The sequence below is a fragment of the Alnus glutinosa genome, chromosome 1 (assembly GCF_958979055.1).
Source record: "Alnus glutinosa chromosome 1, dhAlnGlut1.1, whole genome shotgun sequence".
In the NCBI taxonomy this organism is placed as follows: Eukaryota; Viridiplantae; Streptophyta; class Magnoliopsida; order Fagales; family Betulaceae; genus Alnus; species Alnus glutinosa.
The window spans coordinates 13,242,660-13,256,976 of record NC_084886.1 but is presented as its reverse complement, the minus strand read 5'-3'; the positions used below and the strand labels follow the sequence as shown (position 1 = coordinate 13,256,976).

The 14,317-nt window shown below is 35.3% G+C and overlaps 1 protein-coding gene and 2 long non-coding RNA genes across 3 annotated transcripts; 1 reads left to right on the top strand and 2 right to left on the bottom strand.

Moving 5' to 3' along the window:
- The first annotated feature begins 1,672 nt into the window (after nucleotides 1-1,672).
- Nucleotides 1,673-5,420, top strand: LOC133873461 (protein NRT1/ PTR FAMILY 5.2-like). Its single transcript, XM_062311164.1, has 4 exons — nucleotides 1,673-1,897; nucleotides 2,962-3,179; nucleotides 3,683-4,248; nucleotides 4,332-5,420. The coding sequence occupies exons 1-4, from the start codon at nucleotides 1,780-1,782 to the stop codon at nucleotides 5,209-5,211; spliced, it is 1,782 nt and encodes a 593-aa protein (XP_062167148.1). The 5' UTR covers nucleotides 1,673-1,779; the 3' UTR covers nucleotides 5,212-5,420.
- A 3,455-nt stretch (nucleotides 5,421-8,875) lies between these two features.
- On the bottom strand, nucleotides 8,876-9,486 carry LOC133858608 (uncharacterized). Its single transcript, XR_009898536.1, has 2 exons — nucleotides 9,362-9,486; nucleotides 8,876-9,182 (listed from the first exon to the last, which is right to left on the bottom strand). It is a non-coding gene; the product is annotated as an uncharacterized LOC133858608 (long non-coding RNA).
- A 2,042-nt stretch (nucleotides 9,487-11,528) lies between these two features.
- On the bottom strand, nucleotides 11,529-13,192 carry LOC133858607 (uncharacterized). Its single transcript, XR_009898535.1, has 2 exons — nucleotides 12,038-13,192; nucleotides 11,529-11,791 (listed from the first exon to the last, which is right to left on the bottom strand). It is a non-coding gene; the product is annotated as an uncharacterized LOC133858607 (long non-coding RNA).
- Nucleotides 13,193-14,317: the final 1,125 nt, after the last annotated feature.

Below are 14,317 nucleotides of genomic sequence, written 5' to 3'. Positions count from 1 at the left end.
TTGACCCCATTACAGAAAAATGGATCCGGCCTCTCCTAAATTGGTATAAGATCAATTTTGATACTGCAATTCGAGACTCCTTTTCAAGCCAAGCTATGCTATTGGTAGAAATCATAGTGGGCAATTGATCAAAATAGCTTCCCAAATACAGTCCAAATGTTCCCCTAATAAAGGTGAGGCTTTAGCTGCACAACTTGCTATCTTTCTGGCTTCCTCGCTCTACCTCAACAGGTTCATCCTAGAAGGGGATTCTCAAATAGTTATCCTTACTCTTCAACATCCAACAACTGTTCAGGATTGACGTATCACTGACATCATTACCAACACTCTAGACTCTATTCCTCCTGATGTTTCATGGTCAGCACGAAAAGTCAATAGAAGTGCAAACTTCAGTGCTCATTATGTGGCACATTAGGCCGCAACTAGATTTAGTTCTAGCAGCATTCTCACCTCATCTGTTTTCCATCCATCTCCTATTCCTTTTGTCAGTGGTACTGATCCATCGAGAAATGTTGCTCTTGTTTTAGATATTTAATTATTGTTATATTCTCCCAAGGCCTTTTGGATTTGGTTTGTTTGTTTGTAACGTATCTATCTAAAAAAAAAAAAAAAAGAGTTTAGTTTGAGGTACTTGTAATTACACCTCTCGATAAAGGAAGTACGTCAAGAAATCAAAAATTAAGCTCTTGTATTTTATTTATAACAAGTAAAAAGCAACTAATTAATTAGGGTCTCCATAATTCTGAATTTTGTTTTATTCTCTTTTTTCTTTTTTCTTTTTTCTTTTTTTTTTGTCATATTACATAATGTAATATGCGAATATCAAATAATAACCACATTTAAAAATTGTACGGATATGATTAATAAAATGATAAAAAAAAATTTACAAATTGGTTTATAGAAAATTTCATATAACCTATATATAAGAATGACATGTGTCCTTTAAATATGTGTTTTTTTTCTTCTTCTATTAATGCTATTAAAATAGCATGTGAAAAGCATATTCTATTAAAATAACATGTGTTTCTCACATATCAAGGGACACATGTCAATCTTATATGTAAGTTGTATAAAATTTCCTACAAATCGGTTTATAGGAAATTTCAGTCCTTAATAAAAATATGATGGAGCTGCAGATATCTAAAAATAATATTCACAAGAGTAATGTTACACACAATACTCCCACTTATCCACACCTATTTCTCCACACCCTTAGGTGGCTTTTAAAATCACCATTAAATTAAAATCTAATAAAGATCCATATCAAAACCAATGGTAGTTTTAAAAGTCACCTAAATGTGTAGAGAAGTGGGAGTGTGTGTAGCATTACTCTATTCACAAATTTGCAAATATGATTATAAACTTTACAAATAACCTCATTCAGCATGTACACCGTTAATAATAATAGACTAGTTTAAAATACTATTCGATTGCGGATAAATCAGGATACCCTGATAATAAAAATTAAAAATTAAAAAGTTGGGCAACCAGCGGTTAAAGGTCAAGGACGCCATTATTAGATTATGGCTCCAACGAAATACCAAAAAAAAAAAAAAAAAAAAAAGGAAAAAAAGAAAAGAAAAGAAAAGGAAAGGAAAGAACATTTGAAGAAAATGTTGTGAGGGCATATCCGTCATCTAGAAGGAGAGGAAATCCCACGTGTAGTTGGGCCAGAAAGTAGACGAAGTTGTATATTTAAAAGTGGTGGAGCAAAGTTGTGAAAGTGAGGAAAAAGGTAGAAGGGGTGTCGTCACTGGAAAACTCTGTAAGCAAAAAAGAATGGCTGTGGAAGAAGGTCTTGATGATCAATACACGCAGGATGGGACAGTGGATCTCAAAGGGAACCCGGTCCGTAGATCCAAGAGTGGTGGATGGACTGCTTGCTCCTTTGTTGTTGGTACTCTGTCTCTCTGTCTCTGTCTCTCTTTCTCTTCATATACATATTCCTAGCTCTTAGGATATATATACACGTGTTACTTTGTTAGATTATGAACTTCTTTTTGGATATTAATTTGCTCCATTCGAGAAATTAACTTATCACTTTTATTGCAAATAGCAGCTTAAAATAAGTTCTTGAAGCTCAGCTATGAAAAGTTCTTGCAAACTATAGAGGAAGACGGGGGCTTTCTTTTCTTGTTTTTCTCTCACTTTCTGCGCGCGTTGCTTTTTATGACTAAAAGAAAGGAGGTTTTTGTGCCCATGTGTTGGTTGTTGGCTCATGCCGATCATCACATCTTCTTCTTCTTTTTGAGTTTCTTTTTTTAAATTTTTGTGGCCAGAGCTCCTAATCTTTCAATTCTTAATTAACTCTTAAACATGCAGTGTCTGTAATTTTGTCTTGTCTGAGACAATAATTATGACAGTCACTCTCTCTCTAAAACTATGCAAACTCAACGCCTGTCCACGTCACTCCCCGTAACTATTTGCATTCACGTGCACCAGCCGACTACACGCAGTCACACGACTCACGTACACTCCCCTCTCCGCCGCCGCGGAGAAGATTCTCTACTGTTATTACTCGTGAAATTGTTAGTAATTTGTACAGTTGATAAACTCTTTTATATTAGCAAGAAACTATAAAAAAAGGAAAACGCATTCCACCTGTAGCCATAAATTAAACGAACCATTGTTTTAAGATGATTCTCTGATTAATCTAAAGCGTAAAAGAATTTTTATTTTTCATTTTTTTCGGGTTTGCCTTTTCTTTTCATTATGCTTTGATCCAACTTTAATTTAAGCTCCAACTTGATGCTTTTGATCATTATAAACCAGCTCTTTGTGGACCTCACGTTGCAAATTCGTGATCATTCAAAAGCATCCTCATGATGATCGACTTGCGGTTTTTTTTTTTTTTTTTTTTTTTTTTTTAAATGCGCTTATATATAATGCAGATCTGACGGTCGTAGATATTCGTGACCAATGACCATATATTTTTCGAATTATTTCTTTTGACTTGTGCAGTGTACGAGGTTTTTGAACGCATGGCCTATTATGGGATATCCTCCAATCTGATAGTGTATTTAACAAAGAAGCTCCACCAGGGCACCGTCACCTCTGCCAACAATGTCACCAATTGGGTCGGAACTATTTGGATCACTCCAATCTTAGGTGCTTATGTAGCTGATGCTCATCTCGGCCGTTACTGGACGTTTGTCATTGCGTCCATAATTTATATCTCGGTACGTCTATTACGTACACTATATTATCTCTGCCCTTTCTTTTAAAGGATCTTCAAAGTTTGAATTGAATGACCATTCATATTTGTTTTGTTTGCTGACAACACTTACATATGTTCTGGGCAATTATTCTATCGAGCTTTCTCTTGCAATCTCATAACTTTCAATGGGTAAAGGCTTTTTGAGATTTTAAGTGTACATGGTTTAACAAATCTCTAAGAGTGATGATATGAAGTTGAAATCACAAAGAAGTAAGTTATTTCTCAGCACACAAAACAATAGGCACTCTGCTCTGTGAAAGTACAAGAGATTTACTGATAAACGTTGGACTCGATCTTGCTAATACAAAAGAAGGAATTTGTTGTCATATACAACTTAAGCTATATAATTAAAAATAAGGGGGGTGCCATCGATATTACTAGATGTAAATGCGCTTCTCAATTATAAAAAAGAAATTTAAAGATTTTTGTAACTACATTGGCATCTTCAACTATATATATTGGCAGGGAATGTCACTTTTAACATTGGCCGTATCACTCCCGAGCTTAAAACCACCTCGCTGCTTAGAGACCGATATTGAGAACTGTAAGAAGGCTTCGACATTACAGGTAGCAGTGTTTTATGGTGCACTCTATACCTTAGCCATCGGAACAGGTGGAACCAAGCCCAACATCTCCACCATGGGAGCAGACCAGTTCGATGATTTCGAGCCCAAGGAGAAGGTTCATAAGCTATCCTTCTTCAATTGGTGGATGTTCAGCATCTTCTTGGGGACACTTTTTGCCAATACAATACTTGTATGGGTGCAAGACAATATAGGATGGACCTTAGGCTATGCGCTTCCGACTCTTGGACTTGCAATATCCATTTCCATCTTCTTGGCAGGCACACCCTTCTATAGACACAAGGTGCTCACAGGGAGTCCCTTCACAAGGATGGCCAGGGTCCTAGTGGCTGCCACAAGGAAATGGAGGGTGCCTATCCCTAATGATCCTAAGGACCTCTATGAGCTTGGCTTGGAAGAGTACGCAAAGAAAGGAAAGTTCAAGATTGATTCCACACCCACCTTGAGGTATGTACGTACGTATTAGCTCAAAATTACAAGTAAAAAAAGGTATATTTGTCCTGATTTTACTTAATCTTGCATGGAATCAGGTTCCTCACCAAAGCGTCTGTGAAAACTGGCTCAACTAATCCGTGGATGTTGTGCTCAATTACACAAGTAGAAGAGACTAAACAAATGTTACGAATGATCCCAATCTTGGTTGCTACTTTTATACCAAGCACAGCGGGCGCCCAGATCAATACTCTTTTTGTCAAGCAAGGGACCACTCTTGATAGAGGCATTGGCAGCTTCAAAATCCCCCCAGCAAGTTTAGGTGGATTTGTAACCATATCCATGCTTGTCTCAGTTGTGCTCTATGATCGGTTGTTTGTTAAGATTGTTCAAAGGTGGACTAAAAACCCTAGAGGCATCACTCTCCTCCAAAGAATGGGAATTGGCCTTGTTATGCACATTATAATTATGATAATTGCATCGCTAACCGAGAGATATAGACTGAGAGTGGCCAAGGAAAATGGGTTAGTTGAAAATGGAGGACAAGTTCCTTTAACCATATTTATTTTACTTCCCCAGTTCGTGCTTATGGGAACCGCAGATGCATTTATAGAGGTTGCCAAGATGGAATTCTTCTATGACCAGGCGCCAGAAAGCATGAAGAGTCTCGGGACTTCCTATTCCACGACTACTCTAGGAGTTGGAAACTTTCTAAGTAGTTTCCTTCTTTCAACAGTTTCTCACATCACCAAGGAGCGTGGTCACCACGGATGGATTCTAAACAACCTGAATGCTTCTCATCTTGATTATTATTATGCATTTTTTGCAATACTTACCTTCCTAAACTTCATCTTCTTCTTGATCGTGATTAAGTTTTATGTGTATAAGTCTGAAATTTCGGATTCAATGAAAGTGCTTACAGAAGAATTGAAGGGGATGACTATCAAGGTAGCTGACCAAGAGGAATCCAGGAGGTAGATAGGAGGCTGACTGATGGGAAATATTAAAGGCCATACGATAGCTAGTCAAAGGGGATATTCAACTTTGAGATGGTTCACGATGGACAGGCCTTTGATAGAGCTCGAGATATTTTTATAGTTTTGGCCAGGTTCACGGTTGTTTGAGATAGTCAGGAGAATGTAATGTTTATACTGTTTTTAATAGAAAAAGAATGCAACTTGTGTGAATGCCTAGAAGTTTTTGTCTACAAAATAACTTCACTAACCAATGGTCTTGTATCTTTTGTAATACTTGTGAATGCCTCTTCGTTTAAGAACCCATTGTAGACCCCATTGTAGCTCTGCTCCTCCCTTCCTCCTCTTCCCCTATTTCTTTTCTTCTTCTTTTTTTTCCTTTTCCTTTTGTTTTTTTTTTTGTTTTGGCTTTTTTTTTTTTTTTTGTTTCTTTCTATTTTGTCTACAACTTAACTTATTGTTGGGGATCTTTTGGCGCAGTAAAACAAAATTCATATCAAAATTCACAACAGAATAAAACGATTCCATGGAGCTTTTAATTTTGAGAGAAACATTGATAGATTGCTTTTCAAGACAAATTTTGTGCTACTTACTTGATGATTCGGACTCTTCTAGTTTTTGGGGCGTAGGATTGAGTAATGTTGGAAGAACATCAATCTCGTACCCATAATAAGATTCGAAGCTCATCTCTCGTTCTTTGCGTTCTTCAAGAAGTACTCGATGTTCTTGAAGATCTTGACTAATCATGACTGTGAGTATGGTCTCACACAATTTTTCTCAAGAACTAGAGAAAAACTTAGAAGCGAAACTCGGAGAGAAAATTCTCTCTCGGCTGTGTATAACTATCTTGTTTTGCTTCTCTATGGCACCTCTATTTATAGACTTGGGAATACTCAGAGAGGAAGAAAATGAGAGTGTAGAAGTTCAAGTGGGACTAAGATTACAATATGAAAACCAGACGAGGGAGCAAAATTCTCCTCCCTTGCCCTTCTAGATACACGGCCATGTGGAGAATTATTCTCCCCATGGGCCTAGGTCTAGGGTTTTGTCCCTAGACCATTCTTCTAGCCCATACGCTTGAGTTTTATCCATTAAGCTCAATGCTCATTTATTGATACTTAAACTTGTAGGATTAAATTCATTAAGCCCAAAGCTCAGGCCTAAGCTTATAGGAATTAAATTCCTGTAGTCAAACCAAAGTTCATATATTGTCACTTTGTTCACTACCTCTTTTTTCATGATAACCTGATTTAATTACATGATTATCTTTTTTGAACCCTGTGAGATTTCATCTCACATTGTACAAAATTAAATTTTAGTAAATCCAACTGAAACACTCGGACCTGAGCTTAAAGATAATAATTCTCATTAAATCTACATTAAGAGGAGTATTCCTTATCGCTTTATTGCATGACAAAGAATTTGGATTCCTTCTTGAAGACGGTGTTCCTACAATGCTACATGCGATCACCTAATACACGAAGATGTTCACCAAGAAAGATCTCACTCATGTATACGTCAAAGTGACTAACACTTTAGATCTAAGTTCACAAACTTCTCAAGATTTAGAGTAACTGTCATAAGTCGTCGTGCACGTACATCATTATTCATCACAATATTTGATATAAGAATGATGACTCACGTAGCCTTTTTTGGTGCATAATACTACCTTGCCTTACATCAACATATCTACCTGAAGCCTACATGCTTCTCCTGATCAAGACAGATCGTTGAGATTGACATATTATAGTCTAGTTGAAATTTTCAGTTCCATTTACGACTACGAACAAATAATTTTATAAGTCACAAGGACCTTTTATTATGATCTTCTATGTAATAATTTCCTTCCTCACACCGTAGTCAAATACAATGCAATTACATATATATAATCAAACAATACACAATCACACATATATATCATGGAAGAAAATATAAATGTATATACCCATCGTTCAATAATTAAAATTTGAGAATAAATAATATATTCTAATATAATCAAAACATCATCAAACCAATTGAAGTTTTGGACACCGGTTCCAACAATCTCATACATGTCCTTAATTCCAATTGGACACTTATTCGTAATCTATATTCACATAGTGAAAACTTTACAGTCTCACTAAGGCAAGCATCTTGTGAACAAGATGTAACATAACTTAGTCACGATATAATCATGTCATCTCATTATTTTCCTGAGAAACTCTCCCTAAGAAACATCTTCTCTTTTTAAGATAACTTTTGCATCTCTTAGAGTTGTACAATCACTTTGGTCCAACGTGGAGCTAATAACGTACAGTTTGTTTCCCATTCCTCTTTAACCCACTATTTATCCTTTAAAAATAATTTCTTTTACTTTTGGGTTAAAGACATATTTGGTACCTGTGGTTTAAAAACTTTATTTTTTTTGTACCCCAATTGCAATTTACATCACAGATGGTACTTGAGTTTTGGGAAAAGACAAACTTGGTACCTCAATCTATTTTTCCGTCCAATATTTAATGGTATGCTACGTGTCAACCACTGCAGGATGACACGTGGCACTATAGAAAAATAAAAATAAAAATTAATTAAAAAGTTAAAATAAATAAAACGTAAAATATTAAAAACTTACAATTTTTTTTTAAAAAAAAACCACCCCCTTGGGGGGCTTGGGGTTCGGGAATTTTATAAGCTTGTTGATATTTTTAATTAAAAGCTAGACTTCCTTCCATATTTAATGACACATGTGTTATATATGGCTTTTGAAAGCATACCATATATGATTTTCATGAGCATAATGTTTAGAGTTATGAATTCCAATTGCACGTGCCATGTTTATGAGCTCAATGAAAGATTAAACGTATGTTATGTATGTGTGCAATGTTACACCCCACAACACCATTATGACATGAACATGGCCGGTACCAAATCTAATATTGATACGTATGATTTCTGATAGCATGGCAACCATGCTTTATTGCACATGTTTGCTATCAACCGAGTGGCTTTTACCAAAGGAAGCTCCCACTCCAACAGCTTTCCTATGGCCACAAGATGAGCCTACGATAGTCCCTCGTGACAAGCCAACTTGCGCCACTCAAGGTTAAAGAAGTGCGGAAATGGCCCAAGTGGATAAACATGATCAATAATTTAATGAAAAATTGAAGGAAGCTTTAAGTTTACTTATAAGATGTTTTAAATTAAAATGTTTTTATTATTTCCATGCACTAACTCTATGATTTGATCTTATCCGTGTAAGGATTATCTTGCTAATGTTGTCATGATTACATTCAGAGATTATTTTAACATGATCGTGTTTGTGACACAGATTTTTGTTTATGTTGAGAGGAAATTATGTGTCATTGCTTTTGTATTGCAAAGTGAGAGAGAAGATCACTGAAGTTGAGAGTCTTAATTGTAACGTCCCATTTGGTGTAGTAAATTTTCTTTCTCACTCATACTATAGGCATAGGCATAGGCAATCTTGTTAGTCCATGTAAATTCAAGGGTATTTTTTTTTTTTTTTTTTTTTGTGTGTGTGTGTGTAGTGTTTGCATAATAGGCTAAAAGACAAGTAAAGAAAGGAAATGGAATATGGTGTTGTTAAGCAAAAACAATTACAAAAAATAGTTTAAAAGAAGATTGTCCCGAATATAATGAATAAATATTTTCCTCAAACATATGAATCGTACACACCAAATTTTTTATACGATCATTAATCTTGAACTTATTTTTCAACAGTGAAAAAATATATGTTACTAGTACAAAACACAATAATTAATACGCTCAAATCATGCATCTCCTAGGTTGTAGGAATTCAACAAAGATAAAAATAGCATACACATTTGCCAAAACCCCAGTGATGGTCCTTACATTTTCCAAACAAGGCTTTATCAAGTTTCTGACATTGATAATCACAAGTCGATGACCAAATGCAAAACCCATGGTAATTTTGACTACCTCGCTCACAGAGCACCTCAAAGCCTTCTGTTGATGCTATATATCATATGAACAAATTATAAAAAGCCAAAAAAAAAGAGATCAAAATGCAACTCCATAGAAAAGTATGCACAAAATCTTTGGTAAAACTATATTTGCATACCTAATATAATAGCTAACAATGATGTAATCTATTGGTTTTAAGGGAAACGAATTGAAATTATTGAATTACTTACCCATTGTGAAGAGAATGAAAATAATGAAAATTCGAATGTGTGGAGACTTAAGAGTCATCAACATGTTTTCTTTTTCTTCACTTATGCCAATTAAACTGAAATGGAATTTATATAAGTACTTTTTCTCTATGCAGCCCTAAAAAAAAAAAAAAAAAAAAAAAAACAAATGAGCTATTAAATAATAGGTTGAAGAATAAAACTAAAAATTGATTAAAAATATATAGTTTCAATAAGATTATAGCTTTTCCAATCTCATCCATCTTTTAATATATCTAATGTATCTTTCAAATTTTAATGTTCACCTATTTTAATGTAAAAAAATAAAATCAAATAGGAAGTTTGGTAAATGTAGTATGAGAATATGTGCAATGTAGTGATTATGAAATGCCATTTTTTCTTGTTGACAATGACCCTACGCTATTGCGGAGATTATGTTCAAAACAACCAAATTAGGTCATGGAGGGTCATTGGCTTTTGATAAAATGTTAGAGACTTTGGAAGTGTTTCCTTCCAAATCAAGCTTAGCTTCAACAACTCTAACAGCGGAATTGCTTAATGTAGTCTTACCTAATGATAAGGATTATTTTTTCAGATTGAAAGCTTAGACTATTTAAAATAATCTATTCACAGCTTTACATATGTCATGTATTAGTCATATGCCACATCGATTTGGGGGGCGGGGGGAATGTTTGCTTTTATTAGTCCAATTTACATTTCAGGAAGGTGTAGTTTAGTGAACAATGCAATTTGGTATTAGCCATAATTGTTAGTTCTTAGGTTGGCTAATTCCCAAAACACTTTGGTGTAATTTGGATTAACAAGTACTTAGTTTTTTAAGTAAAACACAATTGTTTCAAGCAATTTGAACTAAGGTTTTTACCGGTTCGAACTCACCAGTGAAAGAGGCTGTTTCAAGTCAGGCAGAACCAGGCATTCTAAGTATTGTCTCAAGTCAGTTTGAACTTAGGACCATGAAGATTAGGCAGTATGAGTTGTTCCAAGTTTCGTTTCAAGATAGTTAGAAATAGAAATTTTTAAGGTCTTCAAAACAGCTTGTACTAGGTCTTGTTCCAAGACTAGTTCAACTAGTTACCCTAATTTTCTAGAACATCTATTTTCCTTTTTCCTTTTCTTCCCCCCTTTTTTTTTGGGGGGGGGGGGGGGGGGGGGGGGGGGGGGGAAATAAAACTAATACCTTCATTAAAAATTAGGGTTAAATGCCTTTGAGGTACTTGTGGTAAAGTGCATTATCAAATTAATGGACACTTCGGTTCAAAAGTGTCGTAGATGATACATGTCTTGAGCTTAAATATCGAGATAGGGGTGACTAAAACCACCTCCAAAGCCCTTGAACCACCTCTGTTTGGCGAGAGGGTGGTTTCAACGATGTATTTATGAACTTCAGCGATGTATTTTGGTAATAGTTAGCTATTGTTATCTTTTATAGATTTTGGTTGTGATTATTTAGGGCAATGTTTTTGAGGAATTAGTTGTGGTTCAAATTATAATTTTTTACATTTCGCTATTTTACTTACTCTGATAAATGTTATAGGATAATTTTTTCAATTAATTACAAGTTAATTAATTTGAGAAGTACTTCGAATAACTCTCCAAATTAATTAAATCTTGGAGCGTTACATAAGAAGGCACATGCCTTTTTTGGACACAATGGGATTTCCCTTCTTTCGGCCTCTGTGGGCTACACATCCCTGTTGGGCTTCTTAGGCTTTAGATAAACTGATGTGAATTCACTTAGCACTCGGCCCACGTGAGCTCTTTTGTTCTTTAGGCCCTTATTGAATCACATGTTTGTCAATGATGGCCCGTAATAAGATGGCTACTTGGATCTACGAGCTAGTTGGTGATGGGTTTTATCGTGGGCCTTCCTTCCATAATGTTGATTGGACCTTCGGCCTTCCATGTTAGGCACGAGCTGGATGATCGACCTCGGCCTTTTGAGTTGGGTCATCGACCTCTCAATAAATGATAGGCCCATTCGTGGGTTTGCATGGGCTTTGTAAATGATAATTTTTCTAACAAACCATGAACGTAGTTTTCAACTATGAAAGTATATCCGTTACCCATAACTTTATGAGTTTGGGAAATATCCTGATTATTAAATGGTGGAATTTGGAGATCAAAGGTATTTTAATTAGGATATAACCTCTTTATACTGTAAAATTTTAATATAAAATCAAATACTAGTACAAAACATTGTAATCAATACGCTCAACTCATGCATCTCTTCGGTTGTATGAATTCAACAAAAGTAAAAAAAGCATACACATTTGCTAAAGCTGAAGTGACGGCCCTTACATTTTCCAAACAAGGCTTTCTCATGTTTCTTACAATGATTATCACAACTCGATGCCCAAAAGCATGGCCAACCGTACGTTCGGCTATCTCGCTCACAGAATACCTCAAAGCCTTCTGTTGATGCGATCATATAAACAAATCCATAAAACGCAAAAAAAAAAAAAAAAAAAAAAAAAAAAAAAAAAAAAAAAGAAGAAGAAGAAGAAGAAGAAGAAGAAGAAAGAAGAAGAAGAAGAAGAGAACAAAATGCAAAAATGCATCTCCATATAAAAGTATGCACAAAATCTTTGGTAAAATTATGTAAAAGATAACAATTAATGATGTAATTTTCTGGTTTTAAGTTAGAGAATATTTACTTACCCGTTGTTGTGAAGATAATGAAAATGATGAAAATTAGAATATGTGGAGACTTAAGAGTCCTCGCCATCTTTGCTTTTTCTTCGCTTATGCCAAACTAAAATGGCATTTAAGGTTATTTTTAATAAATGTGCTTTTCTTTCTTGATAGTAACAAGTCCTCAAGCATTTGCTATATATAATTATAACTACATTGTCTCTATGCAACCCTTTAAAATTTTAATAAATAAATAAATAAGCTAAAGATTTTGGGTCATAGCCAGCAAGATTAAAAGATAGGAGGATTTTGGTTTACAGCTTTATGAATCCTGTCCATCTTTCAATTTTCAAAGTTCACTTCTGTTGGGAATAATTCCACTCAGATTGGCTCATCCAGAGAATCATAGCCTTCAGGTCAGTATCGGCCCAATAAGAATTGCCGGTTATAAAGCCGAGACAACAGGACTCCAGGATAGTCCCATCCTAAGAAATAGACACCGAGTTATTATCCTCAGGAAAGTTATACGCGACAGGAAGTACATCCAAATTGAGTCTCGGGAATGCAGACATCCCGGGACCAAGATTCAATTTAGTCAGCCAAGGCCCAAGACAAGCATCCTTCAGGTTAGTATCGGCCCAATAAGAATTGCCGGTTATAAAGCCGAGACAACAGGACTCCAGGATAGTCCCATCCTAAGAAATAGACACCGAGTTATTATCCTCAGGAAAGTCATATGCGACAGGAAGTACATCCTAATTGAGTCTCGGGAATGCAGACATCCCGGGACCAAGATTCAATTTAGTCAGCCAAGGCCCAGGACAAGCATGTACTAGGAACTCAGGTATCAACCGCATCCCAGAAAATCCAAATTAGAATCCTACTTGAAGTTGAATTGAGATAAGAGTCACGGTCCGGATCTCTTGGGATCGCACCCAGTTCCTAGAAATCCGAGATTGAAGCTAATCCCGAATTCGCTGCCAAGAATCTCAGGACAGTTGAGGAAAGAATCCCAATATTCGAAGATAAAAGAGTTCGAGTCTATGTCAGACTCTAACAGCGCTCCTAGGTCAAAGAACACGAAACCCTAGCAGTAAGGGTGCTCCTCATTCGGCCTATAAATAGGCAAATACCCCAAGTATATATAAACACAGACTGAAATTTTTTATTACTAAGCAAACTTTTCTCTCAAAAGCTAACTTAGACATCAGAGTGAGATCCCCAGAAGGATCTCTTAATTTTATTTATTTTGTAGAGTTCTTGGGAAGTAGGAAGAATCTTAAAGAACATGTTGATTCTCACCGTATCGGAAATTGTCCCAACAACTTTTTTCAATGTAAAAGATAGATAGAACCAGATAGTAAGCTTGGTAAATGTTGTACAAGATCAAAATGGCATGTAACATTATAATGTTACATGCCATTTTTTCTTGGTGACAATAACCCTATAGATCGATCGATCGTATTGAGGAGGTTATGTTCAACACAACCAAATTATGTCATGAAGGGTCATTGGCTTTTGTTTATAATAATCTATTCACAGCATTACGTATGGCATGTATTAATTAGTCATATGCCGCATCTGGCTTCTAGGTGCAGGTTCATGAAGAGGTGATCTTTGGACCGTTGGAGTGGGTGTTTTCTTAAATTTTAGTGAACAATCCAATTTTGTATGAGTCACAACTCTTCGATATGATGGTGCTATTGTGATAGAATATTAGAAAGAGGACCAATGTTAAATAAGAGATTCAAAGAACAATGTCTGAATTTTCAATTTTTTATATTTGCAACCCTTCCAGTAATAATAATAATAAATTTTTATTTTTAATAAATGTACGTTCTTTGCCTCAAATAGTCATTGTCACATCATTTCAGTTATACGAAAAATCATAAAGTAGTCTACTTAGTCTAAGAGTACGTTTAATATTGAGATTTGAAAATGTAAAAAATTTGCATTTTTAAATCGCAGACAAATGAATACGTTTTTTCAAAACGTACAATTTTAAATGTCAAATTGTGATTCTACTCTACACTTTTTAGTTTTATCGGACTTATGATATATTGTACTATGAAATCTTTCTGGACATTCCTCTGCCAGAATTGCGAGATCATATTAGAGTTGCTTTTCATCGTACTACAAAGGATGATGTGCGTCTGAAATCTATAACTATCATCTTTTCCATGTTCTTTTCTTATTAATGGATGATACTGGTACTTTTGACCCCCCTTTAATCTTGTTTAAATTGTTTTTAGGTGGTAATTCACAATTGTAGATTGCCTAAACAAAGCACTAGTGGAGGATGTGATT